The sequence below is a fragment of the Notechis scutatus genome, chromosome 1 (assembly GCF_049901735.1).
Source record: "Notechis scutatus isolate UNSWTSFEM ecotype Mainland chromosome 1, rNotScu1.2, whole genome shotgun sequence".
Classification (NCBI taxonomy): domain Eukaryota; kingdom Metazoa; phylum Chordata; class Lepidosauria; order Squamata; family Elapidae; genus Notechis; species Notechis scutatus.
This window is the reverse complement of record NC_142009.1, coordinates 122,294,966-122,310,350: the sequence shown is the minus strand read 5'-3', so window position 1 is coordinate 122,310,350 and position 15,385 is coordinate 122,294,966. Positions and strand designations below refer to the sequence as shown.

Genomic DNA, 15,385 nt, shown 5'->3' with positions numbered 1-15,385 from the left:
ACAACTTGAGTATATTGGGTATAAAAAGTGGCAAAGTGTTTTCATGTTTGTTTTCAGCATTCTAGATCAGACTGACCTGGACTGCAGTCATAAATGGAGCACTCTATAAAGTTGTTTATACATAGCTTCCGGAGAGTGTTTTTTTTTTTTTTTTTTAGCTGATTTCTTCATAGTGGCAAAGTAAGCTGCTTCAATCTATCTGGAAGAAGGCCATCCTAACCCTAATCCTAACCCTAACCCTAACCCAACATTTAAAGGAGGAAGTGGAAGTTGATTTTTCACTGAGTATTATATGTTTGTAGTACAACATATGAAGCAATAAAGTCAATAGAACAAAAGAAAGCAGTCTTCAAATGGCAATGCAGTTGAAATATGACAACTGGTCAGAAGATTATTTGTAAATTATGAAGCAATGTGCAGAAGATAAATTAGGATAGCCTCATAGATCTCATGATGAATGGCAGTGGTTCAGCAAAGATTTATGATCCTAACTTCAGACAAAGTAAAACAAAACTATATTATATGTGAACATGTGCAAAGTAAACTTTTGGAATGAAGAGAAGCTTGGAATAATTGTGAATGGATTCACAGAACTAGGAATCTAATCCAGTTTTTATGCTCATTTAAATCACAGAGTTCAGAATTTTTTTATATAAAATGCATGACATTATGTATGTTTGTATGTTTGTATATGTTCATATGTATGTATGTATGATACATCTCTGAGTAAAGAATACATTTTAATGGATATTCTCCCACTTTTTCAGGGCACATTGAATCCCTATTGCACATTATGGGATGACTCCAGAATGTAAGTAACAAATGTTTATTGCTCTTATTTGGGATTTATATTTCCAAATTACATCAATATCTAGGTAGAGATTAAAAGACATGATTATCATATGCAGAAATGTGTGCTGAACATGAACTTAAGTACTGTATATAATTATGCTGATATAGTGCTGTGCTAATTTCAAGACCGTGTTTTTACATTATATATTGGCACTGGAAAACCAGATGTTTAACCAATCCACCCACTTTCATTCTGGCATTGATTAGTTAATAGCTTATTATAGTCAAGGGTCTCTGACATGGAAATCGTTACAGAAACATGATTCCAATATGACTCCTAGGATTAAATGCTTGTATGTGCTATTATAGCAAGAGATCACGCTAGGCAACATATTCTGAGTACATTGTCAAATTATTGGGCAACAAAGGATATGTGTGTGTGTGTGTGTGTATACAAAGTGTGTGTATATGTTTGTGTATTATTTATTGTGTTTGGTGAAATGGAGCCAGTTAATTATTTCAAAGCTATTATTCTAGCAAAGATAGTTGTGTCACTGTTCAAAAAAAACCCTCGATGAAATTTATATTGATAAGAAATTGTCCTGATACGATAAAGGAAATGTATGTGTATTTCTACCATGCATGATTAAATATAGTCAATTGTACAAGGTTTTCCTCATGAGGTCTATTTGGCTATATTTCTAAGTACATTTATTATAGAGTAATTCAAGTGAACATAGTAGGCTATACTTTTGACTGAGCATAGTTTGCATTGTTATGCATACTGTTTTGAAAATATTCTCCATTAAAGCAATTGTTTTCAGTCAGGCACATGCAAGTTTGTACTATAAGAAGATTAACATTGGGGGATACATTTTAAATAACTGAGCAAAGATTATATGATTGTGTCCCTTGAATTATAGGTACCCTTAGTCTTCCTATTGCTTTGTTGAACCATTTTTATCTATCTATCTATCTATCTATCTATCTATCTATCTATCTATCTATCTATCTATCTATCTATCTATCGTCTATCATCTACCTATTTACTTATCTACTTATCTACCTACCTAATTTACTGTATATAGCCGCCCAGGCGACTCTGCAGTGTACAAAAAAACCCAAACCCTAAAATCATTATTCTTGCAAACCTCTTTCGGGGGGATAGTTTTGATTAAAAATAACTCTTAAAATGAAATAAAGAGGGATTCTTCAGTTACTTTCTGAAGTTTTTTACAAAGTACAATTAAACACATACTTATTCATCACATTATACAACAAATTATTTGTAAGCATTTCTTAAGGTATCTCTGACATATGGGACTGAACATAATTATGCTTGTATTTTAGAGACTTCTCTTTTCCCATTATCAGTTATTCAAAATATGGGTTCTCTGTATTCCAGTGACAAACTTACAAGTGTAAAAGAATCAGTGTGAAGTAGATTTTAAGAGAAAGAATGAGCTTGAACAAAAATAGCATTTATGCACTGTTATTTTCCTTTGTGCAGGTAAACATTTCTGTGTCAGAAATGATTGCATCCCGCCAGTTTAATTGTGCTAAAAGCTGTGAACATTGAAAAAACATTTGAATCTTTTTGCACATGTTTTATAATGATTACTGTAATTGTTCCACAGCACTCATCACTATTTAAGGCAACATCAGTGATTCCCAAGGCATAGAACAGAGGTCTTCAAACTTGGCAACTTTCAGATGCATAGCTGGCTGAGGAATTCTGGAAATTGAAGTCCACAAGTCTTAAAGTTGCCACGTTTGGGGACCCCTGACAGAATATGGTTAGACATCACTGTATAGATCTATCCTAGTTTAACAGAAAGATTGTGTTCATCGAGATAAGTCTCTGTTATAAGTGTATTATTCATGTCAGTGCCATTGCACCTGGTTTCCTTTCATATTTCATTCTTTTTCTACCATATTGCAGAGGAAGGATGCATTTGTCAGTAATACATTTTTAGGAATCCTCAAAAATGACTTATGGCAGGAAAGTACTTCAAATCTCAGGTACAGTGAAATATTTCAATGGTAGTTTAAATGGCTGTTCCTAAAGCTGCCTAAAGATTTCCAATAATAGAAACAACCCAATGGGAGAGGCATTAGTCATCAGAGACTATAGTATGTGGGATCAGAAAAGATGGATGCTACCATTTGTTATGCGCCTGTAATTTACAACATGACTACCACCACTGCAGGTTGCTGAAGCAGTTCATTTTTTCTACTGTCTTAGAGTTAAGCAGATCACCTACAAGAGGTCAGATAAGGATCCTTTTTCTTCCATCACATCTTGCTGCTGCTTTTTCAATAAATTTGTGAATGTAGGGAAATAATCTTAGCAAAACTTGTTTATGTTTCTTTACCATTTTTCCTCTGCAATGATTTCATGAATGAGTATTTTAATCTATTTGATTATCTAACAGAATCTGTATTCGAACACTGTAGATCTTAAATTATAGTAAAAGTTCCCAATGTACTGGAATGGGAGGATATCTATTTTACTTTCATTTATTTATATTCCACATTGTCGAACCTGCCATAACTTAAGTCTCTGAATAGAAATGATCCTTGGCTCCATTTGTTGAGAAAGCTATAGTTTATTAGAGGTCAAGTACATTTCAGTATTGCAAAGCCAGAACTGAGAATCGTGCGCCAAAACTCCTAAGTTCTACTTTTCCCTCCCTTAACTATCTCCCATTGCCCACCTCAGTGTAACCAATCAGGTTCACACAAGATGCTTTCATAACAGTCAGTCCAAGCACAGTTTGGCATGCGGCTCCCTTCTTCTTCCAGCTGGGTGACCTTGAGGCAGCATTTCAAGGAGATACATCACTTACTTTCGTATTCCCAAGCATCCCAGCCTTCATTCCCCTTCCCCACAATTCATGGCAGTCTGTCACGGCATAGCAGGGAAGCACAAGCTAGCATAAGGTGGCAGGACTCTGGGCAGTGTACAATAAAACATTATATACATTGTATAAAAACTAAAAATTTAAATACACATACACATGTTGAAATACAACATGCAACATTGTGCTATTCAGATATTTTTCTTGGATTCCATCACCCATAGATAAGTTTAAATTCTATTCTATATAACATCAGACTTTTCCATACATAGCAGACTGTAATTATGAACCACTCTTTAAAATTATATAAGCTTGGGTTATCTTTATATCTTGAAAACAAAAACATTTTTGTTTGGTTAAATTACATCTTGTTCTGGGCAGCTATTGGGTACAAATGCAGATAGATTTAATATATTATTAGTAAGAATTCTGGCTTACTCATTGCTCTCTCCAAAAAATTGCAGAAAGTATAAATTGCTTCTTGTATAGAAGTTCCTGAATTAAACAGCTGTAACATAAAGAGTTTGTGATACAGCTGAACAGCCATATTTACATCGTATCACATTGAAAGACTGTTCATTGTTATAAATCACTCAACAACCAGAGTAAAAAGTAAGTGGAAGAAGATTGTCCTTTTTTTTCCTTTCTTTTTTAAGACAGCGACAGCAGTAAAGTTATGTTTTTCCATCCTCATTACATCTTCAGTGAAACTTCAGATCAATGAAGAAACGAACAGATCTCAGTCTCAGAATACATTAGAACCACTAGAGGCTCACAATGACAACTTTGCAAGACATTTTGAGGATAAAGTAGTGAGAGTCCCTGTGAACTTGGCATCTTCACTGACAAAATCTGCATAATTTAAACGAGAAGGGAATTTTTTTTCAAAAAGATCTGAAAGCATGAAGTAGGCTTGCCCTGTGGCCAATCAGATTCTAGCTCTTAGTGAATTAGATGTTAGAATGAAGCAGTATTCCCTATCTTATATTCACATTGCTGTAGTAACATGCAAAGGAACAGAAATGAACAGCAGTTTGCTGCTTATGAAGCAGTTTCTCCAGCTGTTGCTGATTGCCTTTTGAGCCGTACAGTACACACACACAGCCATAACTACAGTTCTTTTGTGGTGGGAATCATTACCTTCTTGTCTGCTCTCATTTTCATCTTTGCCACCATGCCATCATTATACTTCCGCTATTTTAGTTATGGTGGCCCGTACAGTGGTGGTATTCTACTGGTTCGGCCCAGTTTTGCCGAGCCGGTAGCAGCGATGAGCAGCGAAGACCAAACCGGTTCTCTCTGCCACTCTGCTGTTGGGCCCACCCGCCCGCCTGGGCTCCCATACTCACCTTTATCCTCTGAATTTGAAGTACAGCTGCTTTGCGTGGCACAGAAGAGTGCCGCGTGGCAGCTGCTGAAGTGACCTGGAGAGTGCAGGCTTGCAGGGGGCGAGTTAGAACACCTCTGCACCTGCGCAAAGTCCACGTTTGGCATGCGTGTGCACTCAAAATGTGTGCATGCACGCAAAGCATGCCTACCAAGCCATGCCCACCGAATTGGTGGTAAAAATATTTGAATCCCATGGGCCCGTACACTGTTCTTGCCATGCTTTGTCAGGTTACGTCCCGGGGGTCATGTGATCCCCTTTTGCGACCTTCTGGCAATCAAAGTCAATGGGGAAGCCAGATTCACTTAACAACCAGGTTACTGACTTATCGACTGCAGTGATTCACTTAACAACTGTGGCAAGAAAAGTTATAAAATGCAGGAAAACTCACTTAACAAATGTCTCACTTAACAACAGAAAATGTGGCCTCAATTGTGGTCGTAAGTCAAGGACACATGTTTGTCCCTATGGAACATTACGTCTCCAGCCCCCCCTGCCCTCCATCAGAGCATTTGCAGCGTGACTACCTTTATGAGACAACCCAGGTGTAAAACACAGCACACAGAGATGTAGATATTAACAGTGATTTATATACTACAGTTACCGTATTTATCGGCGTATAACACGCACAGGCGTATAACACGCATCTTCATTTTAAGAGGGAAATTTCAGGAAAAAAATTAAATTTCTAAATAAAAACTTTGAAGCAAAATAAGGGTAGCTCAGAACTTTTTTTTTATTAATATTATTACCACTTATAAGGTAAATCAGTGGTCCCCAACCTTTTTGTACCAGGGACCGGTTTCAAGCAGAAAATTTTTGCAAGGACCGGGGGAAGAGAAGAGAAGGAGGCTTCGCTCTCTCACTGCTCCACCATCCAAGGAAGAAACTGCTTCAAAGAAGCGGGGCGGGGCTTTTCCTGTCGCCGCAGCTATTCCGAGCGCCCGTTTCACCCCCACTCCACACCCGCTGCTTCAATCCACAGTGTCCCATTCTGCCTGCCTGCCTGCCTGCCTTAGTTTCTGGTTGTTTGGGAGCAGCTTCGGCTGAGAATAATAACTATTCGCCTCTTTTACTCAGCCGAAGCTGTTCCGATTCAACCATTAACGAAGGCAGGCAGGCAGGCAGAACGGAGCACTGCGGGCGGGCGGGCGGGCGGACGGGGTGGGGGTGGGGGAGAAACGGGTGCTTCAGGGAAGCTGCGGCGACAGGAAAAGCCCCCCGCTTCTTTGAAGCAGTTTCTTCCTGTGCTGGTGGAGGAGCGAGAGAGCGACTGAGAGAGCTGACCCAGAGAGAAGGACAGGCTTCAGTTGCTTCCTCCCTCCCCTTCTTTCATTTGTGTCCTTGATCCCCGATCCCAGCAGCATTCACCGAAGGCTTCTTAACATTATATCGGCGTATAACACGCATACATCATTTGCCCCCTATTTTCAGGGGGAAAAAGTGCGTGTTATACGCCGATAAATCGGTATATATAGACAATACACATGGTAGGCAAAATACCTTCACAAGCAAGCTTTCTTCTTCTTAACACACAGAGAACTTCTGCACTGAATACTGGTCACAAGGAAAGAGAACCACCCCCTCTAATGGCTGCCTATTATATACACACCTCTTAAAGGAATCTTTAATCTCCAGTCTTAAAGGGAAATACTCATGATATGCTGAATCACTCTTGTTACATCAGCCTACATCTGGCAGCTATTCACTGCTGGTCAGTTTTTAAATCATAATATCTTAACACCCCCTCTCTCCTGCACTGGTGGGATTTAAAAAAATTTACTACAGTACTGTGGGCGTGGCTTGGTGGGCGTGGCAGGGGAAGCACACTGTAAAATCTCCAGTCAGAGGTGGTATTTGCCGGTTCTCCGAACTATTCAAAATTTCCGCTACCGGTTCTCCAGAACTGGTCAGAACCTGCTGAATACCACCTCTGCTCTCCTGGCCTTTCAGAAAGGGATGGAAACTTGGCTCTGCAGTCCTTCTTGCCACTGCCAGAGGAGTACGCAGCCATAGGGCTGGTTAGCACCCAGTAAGCCCTCTTACACCTTTTAATTTTAACATTAATCTGGCTCTTGTTCAATTTTAAATATTGTTTTTATGTTTTAGTATTTGATATGTATGCCTCCCAGGGTCCCTCTGTGGGGAAGTTGGGCAGTTTTAATCTTGACTAAATAAGCAAATAAGTAACCAAGCAAGCAAGCAAATATATAAATAAATTTCTGAAGAAAATGAACAATAAAGAAAGTTCTAAAGTTATCCTCTGCATGGCAAAACAAGCAGAGTAACAATAACACCTAATCTAATTATTGGTGCGGGTTGTGTCCCTGCACTTTGTGCCTCTGACTATGGTGTTAAAAAAAGAAAGGAAGAATTTTTCAACCGATAAACAGAAACTGGAGTCACCCAGAGAAAATGAATTGAGAAGTGACCCAAACAGTTATGTAACAACACCAATTTGTACCTATAAAAATGGCATGCACACGGCATGTACTGTCCTGCTGTTTGTATTATAGCATTTCACTAGATCTGTCTTAGTTTTTAGTCTAGATTTGGAGTGCGCAACTTTGGGCCATCATGTGGATTTTTAGCAGCATGCTGATGCCAACTTTCCCCTTCAAAATGGTTAAAATAAATTTGATTTTATTTTAGTGTGTTGTTATGTTACTAGGTTAGTCACTTTCAAGTCTTCACAGCCCAATGGATATAATTTTTCCAGAATTGTCTGTCAATAAAAAATAGTTAATATGATTGTGTTCTCTGTCTTTAATAATTTTCCTTTCCTGGCATTAAAAATTATAATTTGGGAGCCAGTATAGTGTAGCAATTAAAATATTGGACTTGGACATAGATCAATTAATTACCTTAATAATAAATCTTATCTTTTGCACTCAGAATGACCAACCACAAAATTATGCTATGGAGGTCAAATTAAGAGACTGTAATGTACATCATCTTGAGTTTCCAGGGAAAAAGTGGCAAATAAATGCAATAAAAAAACTGAAAGAAGTTCTGGAAATGAGACTTAAAGTTATAACAAACATAACCTGTTTTCAGTGATGCCAGTTATGGGAAAAGCTGTCCTAGAATTCATTTGGTATGGAAATATGGTTAGAGATAAGTTTTCAACCTTCATCACAGCGTTAGGATATGGAATCATTTGCTGAAAATAAAAATGGGCAGATTCAGGATCAATTAAAGGAACTCCTTTAAACAAAAATAGTGAACTTTTGAATATGCCATCCAATGACAGCTTGAAAAGGGACCTAGATAGTCTCCTATCATTAAATACCAAATGCTAGAAAGCAAGATACCATTCTTCAGTCTTCTATGTTTGTTACTTCCTGAATGTATCCGTAGTCTTTGTAGAACATAGAAGACTGGAGTAAATGGCCATTAGGTTGACCCAGAAAGACTCCTATCTATAGAAATTCTCAATAATCCATGTCAGGGTTGTACCAAGGGGGCTTTTCAAAAGACAACTGGGCTTTCTTTCTTCTCATCCAAAAAGCAGAACTGAAGAAGGTTTTTGGATGAGAAGTGAAATATTTCAAAAAAAACAACAACAAGGAAGTCCAGTCGCCTTTTGAAAAGCACCTTTGGGGAACAGCAAGACTCTTCTTCTATAAGAATTTTTATTTTCTTTTGTTAATCCTGTGTCAAACATCACATGCTAGTTCTGCCCTGAATCATTGGGCTAATGTGTTGTTTATCCTGAGAGTGGATTCTAACTTTTAGCAGAATATATACAGAAATACTGTATATATTTGGGAACATAAGAGCCAGTTTCACCTTGTGGTTAAGGCACCAGGCTAGAAACTGGGATACTGTGAACACTTGTCCCACTTTAGGCATGAAAGCTGGCCGAGTGACTTTGAGTCAGTTGGTCAAATCCTGTCACAACCAAAGGATAAACATTAAGTTGATTTGAAAATACTAGGAAGAAATGTATAGAAAGAGAGAGAGGGAAAAGAAAGTACACCTTTGTATTCTCTCAGAATTGAATTTCTAAGAAAAAGACTATTGGGTATGGTTGATTTTTTTTCTCCTTCTTAATAGCTGGAGCAGTGTAAGTTTCATTTAGCATATTGCACCTTCTGGTCCAAGGCAGATTTGTCTCTGTCAGCATACTGCTGGCAGAATCATTCTAAACAGTTTTTGATGAGCCTGCAGAGCATTCAGAAGAAGGAGGAGAAGGAGAAGAAGCTTAAAGACTCAGCTACCATCTCCTGAAAGCAGAATCATATTAACTTACCATTAGTAAATAGAACCAGTTTTGTTGCTGCTTGGCACAACTTTAATACGAAGTATGAATGAAAAATGGAAAAGGTTTTTTTTGTGTGTAAACTAAATCAGGTATAAATAGAAGACAACCAATCAATACTTAGACAATGACTATTTCTAACAATAATTATTTACTTTTATAATGCCCTATTTTAGCAGTGTCCATACTGCTCTGATTTGTATGAACTATGTGAACATCAGGCACCAGGGAAATCAGAAGATCCAGGCAGTTCGAATGGATATAAATATTTATTTATTGCGAGTTTAAGCTCTCTGAACAACTAACAGTCAAAGCAATTTGGCAGTAGGTAAGACTCAAAGGAATTCAAGGTGGGCTGGACTTAGATCTCTTGTGAATGCAAAGGGACTCAGGACTGATGATGCCCTCCCTCAGGCTCAGCCTGGTCATTTCTACAGTGAAGTTAGCAAGAAGTCAGTAGTATGATTCCACTTTTGGTCAGGAGAGGTTTTTTTTTTTTTTTTGAAAGGCTAGGAGAGACTCATTTCAGGAAAGAAGGATTCACTCACTTGTCCCTGCACACAGTTGCCCCTAATATTCAGTTAATCCAAGAAGAAAACACTAATAGAAACATATAGTTTGTTCCTTGGAATTATAATTAATCTTCCATGTGGTCTGATCTAATCACGAAGTATCATGTTCAGTAACAAATATGTTTAACATAGGACTAATATCAACGTGTCCAAATAAAAGATCTTGATCTTGCCTTCCCATCCCAGCAAAATACAGACAGGCACATGGTTATCAAAGCACAATTGATAATTAGCTATAGTTTGTTATTTGGGTTTATTAGATTACCTCAAATCATATTTAGCCATTTTGTATGTAACAACAAATTATATTTTATATTGGAAACAAATGAAGTTGGTCTTAAGCTTGATTTCAATCTGCTTTTATGCATGCCTAGGGTATGCAAAGCTATATTTCTGCACGGTGAAATGGGCTCCTTGCGATATTGGCAATATCAGAGAGAACAGAGCAAGTCTCTATGAAGTACAGGGAGTTAATTTCTTGGAAGGTACTTTATTTCTTTTTTTATTTTTAATGAATACAACAAATTATAATAATTCACTCTAGGTAAATTTAGTCTATACTGTGAAGTACAGTGGTACCTCAATACTCGTTAATTGGTTCCAGGAGGCACAACAAGTACTAAAAATGATGAGTACCAAACAAACCACATGACTTACTATGTGACCCTTTGTTTTGACTAGGAAAGTCTTCCTGTCTGTCCTTTTTCCTATGTCAGTGACCTTTCCAGCATGGCTGACTTCCTGTCTACCCTTTGTGGGCATCCCCGATTTCTTTTTGCAGCCAACTTCCTACCATGGCTGGTTTCCTCTCTATTTGCCACAGCTGTCCCCCCTTCTTCCTATTGCAGTGTGTCGAGTAGCAAACAAATAATGAGTACTGGGACAACATTTTCACGTCAGAATTCATGGAGTGGTGTAGAGTTTCCTGCCTAAGCAGGGGGTTGGACTAGATGACCTCCAAGGTCCCTTCCAACTCTGTTATTCTATTCTATTCTACTCCACTCTATTCTATTCAGTACTACATTTGATAAGTTATGAAGCAGTTGAGTACCAAGGTAGCTTTGTAATTATAAAAATACTCCCCAGTAAAAGAGATATGGTCTTTTGCTTCCATACTTTTTTTGAATGGATATTTGACAAACTGTGACAATGAACAGCTAAATTGTGGGGATTCAGTGGTATATATACCATACATATAATGAACATAATATTTTGAAATCACAGATTGGATTCATAAAGGGTTTGTGTAGAAACAGTTCTTATTATGAAAACATCCGCATCCTTAATTTCTACTGGGTCTAGTTCATTTATTTATTTTTTTGAAAAACTACCTATTTAAAAAAACTGTTTCTATGTGGAAGTAAATCTGTTGAAAGAAAAGGAAGTATCACGAATTGCATAGAATTTTATTACTCAAAAACAGCTGATGCTGTCAAAAGAAAATAAACCGAGAGCTCAGGAGTAAAATACACATATGCTCAATTCTGTTCACTTGGAAAATTAATTTTTAAAAAAAGACGTTAAAGGTTTATTTAGACCCTGTGGCAATGCTGAGCACTGTTAAATAATTTGATGCATTTTTCTATTTGTGTGCTATGCTGCTTGATAGATTGAAACATGGTCCTTATCATAGTTAGATAAGTCTAAGCATCTTTAACATGAAAGATCATAGAATTTGCTTTTTAAAATACACCTTACAATACTATTACATTATTAATTAATTAAATAAAAGGTTTTCTATTGTACCGCTGATTATTTCTTTCTGGCACCCATTTCCTCTCTTTCATTTTATTGTACTTGTTTAAGACATGCAGTGTTTTATTTCCTCTGAGGATTATTGCAATATCTAAATTTTCAGTGTGGATCACAAGGAATCAATAGAAAATGTAAAAAGCTTTGTGAAGTAGTGATAAACCCTGGAATAGAATTGAAAAGAAAATTCTTCCTTTTTGCATTTTTACCTCACTGCTAAAACTGCATAATGTGTTCAGAGCATTCCTTTTAAACATTCCTTTTAGAGTCTATAAAGGACAGGAAACGAAGAGTTTCTACTCTGTGCATTTATGTTTGTTTATTACATTTAATTGTTTATTTGTTTACAGATAGTCCTTGACTTATGACTGTAATGGAAACTGCCCATTACGGTCATAAGTCATGCAGTCATCAGACAGGTTATCACAAGATTGACTAGATTTTACAAATTTATTTTTGTGGTGGTTATTAAGTAAATAAGTGTGATCATTAAATGAATCCGTGGTCTTGAATGTCTCTGCATACGTTAAGTGAATCAATTGTTTGCAATGGGGGAAAAGGGGATTGCTGAAAACTAGAAGTAAATGCTGGGTTTTGACAGAAATTTAAATCATGGTCCCGTGACTGAGGGATACTGCAAATATATGTCAATGTGGGCCAGTTGCTAAGTACTTGAAATGTCACTTTACTGTGATTTGTTCCTTGAAAACATTTTTATTCCATGAAGCTTCTTGGATGAGAAGTGAAATGTTTTCAAGGGGGAAAATGTCCAGTTGCCTTTGTAACTTTGAAAAGATGCCAAATGACCAATAAGTGAAGATCTACCTCTATTTATTATTACTTATATCCATGATTCTAGTTAGAGCAGCACACCCTGTAAATACTCTGGGTCCATGAGGGCATGAAATAGGTAGATCCTTCTGTACCAAGTGGAGTTGTAGTTAATGTACCTATTGCAACTGGCAAAGCCTCCTCTAACTCCTCTAGCTACTATTCTAGCAGGAGCTGTGAGTCTAGAAAGATCTCAGAATTGTGAACCCATCTAGGATAATCTATAATTCTGTAACATTATTCTACCAGCAATAACAAATCTCCCTGGCTATATATATATACAGGTAGTCCTTGTTTAGAGACCACAATTGAGACCAGCAACTGACATGTTTCCCTAAAAGCTCTTCAGGTATTTTGCTCAATCAAGAAATCTAATTCAGTTGAACGTGAATGTTTATAAACTTACCATCCTTTGGTGTTGTTCTCCAAACCTCAGCATACATATGTTATCTTCATGGTATTTAAAAAACATAATCTTTATGTCTTTGTCACTAAAGTATTTATCAGAGGCAAATAAACCAGATCAAGAACCAGAAAATTTATGCTACAAGGAATAGACAGTATCCTTTTCTCCAGACCAAGCAGAGGTGGTATTCAGCAGGTTCAGACCGGTTCTACAGAACCGGTAGCAGAAATTTTGAGTAGTTCGGAGAACTGGCAAATCCCACCTCTGACTGGAGATTTTACAGTATCCTTCCCCTGCCATGCCCACCAAGCCATGCCCACAGAACTGGTAGTAAAAAAAATTGAATCCCACCACTGAGACCAAGGTAATAGGACATATTGGGTTGACTCTAGATTTAATCTGTTTTAAATTCAGCCCATTGAAACCAACAAGATTTAAGTTATTATTAATTTCAATTAAAGTAGAAGTAAGTCTGAATCCAGCCTGTTTTTGGGAGAAAGATGCTATAACTCTGTTGCTATAGAGATATGAAGTGTTGTTTCTGCAGAAGTGGCATTTCTGCTGCCAATTTGAGAGCTCCCTATGAGCCCAGTTGCAGTCAGCATATCTCATGAGAAGAACTGTCTGCCTTTAATCAAGGAAGAAAATGAGCAGGACAAGTACAAGCTTGGAGTATTGGAAATGTTTCGACTGCTATTTTTTTTCTTGATATCTTTGTTTTAAAATGTGTCTTCAGTAAAGGAGAACTGAAACAATCTATTCAGTTCTCACTGGATAGTTTTAATGTCCATCACAGTTCTCATTTTCTGTTTCATGAAGCAAAGCAACACAATTACAAAATGGGCATCTGCAACTCTTTAAACTTACATCCATTCCCAAATTCTATGGTGAATTAAACACAGAACACCTGTTAAACTAACGAAGACAGAGTACTCATAAAAAGTGAAGATGGCAATAATTATCATGAAATTGAAAATATATATTTTGTATCTCTTTGCTTCCTATCTTATGTTAGGTTTGGAAAAGGTCTTCCTCAAAATTCAAGAGCAGATAACAAAGCTCATTGATTTATGGAAGTGGGATCTAAGGCTTAATTACAAAAATACTTGCTACATATAAAGCAGATATTGGGAAATATATTGTCCACCCACTCTAATAAGCGTTCCTTTGCTAGGATATTTTCTGAATCCAATCAATGCCTCAATTTCCAATATAGATGTCAGTATAGATTTTATTGATTATAAATTGATAGGAAGATAATTGATATGTGGCCTTTGTTGCCATTCTTAAAAATATAGAATAATATTCCCAGTTGCCAACAATTTGGAATATGAATGGATGAATGAATGAATGAATGAATGAATGAATATATATATATATATATATATATATATATATATATATATATATATATATATATATATATGGATCTTTGTTATTCGGGTTTCTCCGCGAAGATTCAAAGTATCTAGGCAGCGTTTGGAGGTCCCACTCGCCATCTTCAGGCTGGTGCTTTCGGCTTAGTGCCAGTGCAAGCAGTGCAAGCTGCTTGCACTGGCACTAAGCCGAAGCACCAGCCTGAAGATGGCGAGGGACCTCGCCAAACGCTGCTAGATACTTTGAATCTTACGCGGAGAAAACCCGAATAACCAAAGATCCACATAAATACCGCAGAACCTCAGAAAACACACATATATATACACATATACATATATATATATATATATATATATATATATATATATATATATATAATGTTTTCTGAAGTTCTCAGGGTATTTGTATGTGGATCTTTGTTATTTGGGTTTTTTTCCGCGTAAGATTGGAAGTATGGATACTTCCAATCTTACGTGGGAGAAAACCCAAATAACCAAAGATATATATATATATATTAGTTAGTATAATAGTAGAGTAGAGTGGAGTAGAGTGGAGTAGAGTGGAGTAGAGTAGAGTAGAGTAGAGTAGAGTAGAGTAGAGTAGAGTAGAGTAGAATAGAATAGAATAGAATAGAATAGAATAGAATAGAATAGAATAGAATAGAATAGAATAGAATAGAATAGAATAGAATAGAATAGAATTATCAGCAATTAATATATGCTACCATTCAGTACTGTTTTTAATCAGTCCAGGTCAGTTATTTCATTTTAGCCGGTCAGAAATCAAACAATGTCAACAACCAGAAAAAAAAAAAGAACACAACTTTCTGAACCATGTTAAAGGGAGAGCCTAGGCAACAGAACTGAAGGCAACGGTTGTATCTACTAGGCTGAAAGAGAGAGAGGAGTCCCCTGGGATCTGCTTTACACAAGCAGTGTACAAGTTAGTTCCTACTTTCAATCAAAGTGTAATTAACTGTGATTTGCAGAAGCTAAACCTAGGGGTGTTCATGAAATGAAAAATATATTTTGTTTCAAATATGGAATGAATCACAATGAATTCCCAGAATTTCTGCCTAATCACAAATAAAACTCAGAATACAGGTAATCCTTGATTTACAATTATTTGTTTAGACAATGTTGG

General features: G+C 36.9%; 1 protein-coding gene across 3 annotated transcripts in view; it reads left to right on the top strand.

The window, feature by feature from the left end:
• The window catches only part of ADGRB3 (adhesion G protein-coupled receptor B3), a 529,081-nt gene that overhangs the window by 293,595 nt on the left and 220,101 nt on the right, over nt 1-15,385 (top strand). For all 3 annotated transcript variants that reach the window (XM_087945171.1, XM_087945164.1, XM_026665231.2), the window contains one exon: nt 768-811. In XM_087945171.1, coding sequence (XP_087801297.1) covers nt 768-811 — 44 coding nt within the window. The remainder of the gene's footprint in view (nt 1-767; nt 812-15,385) is intronic.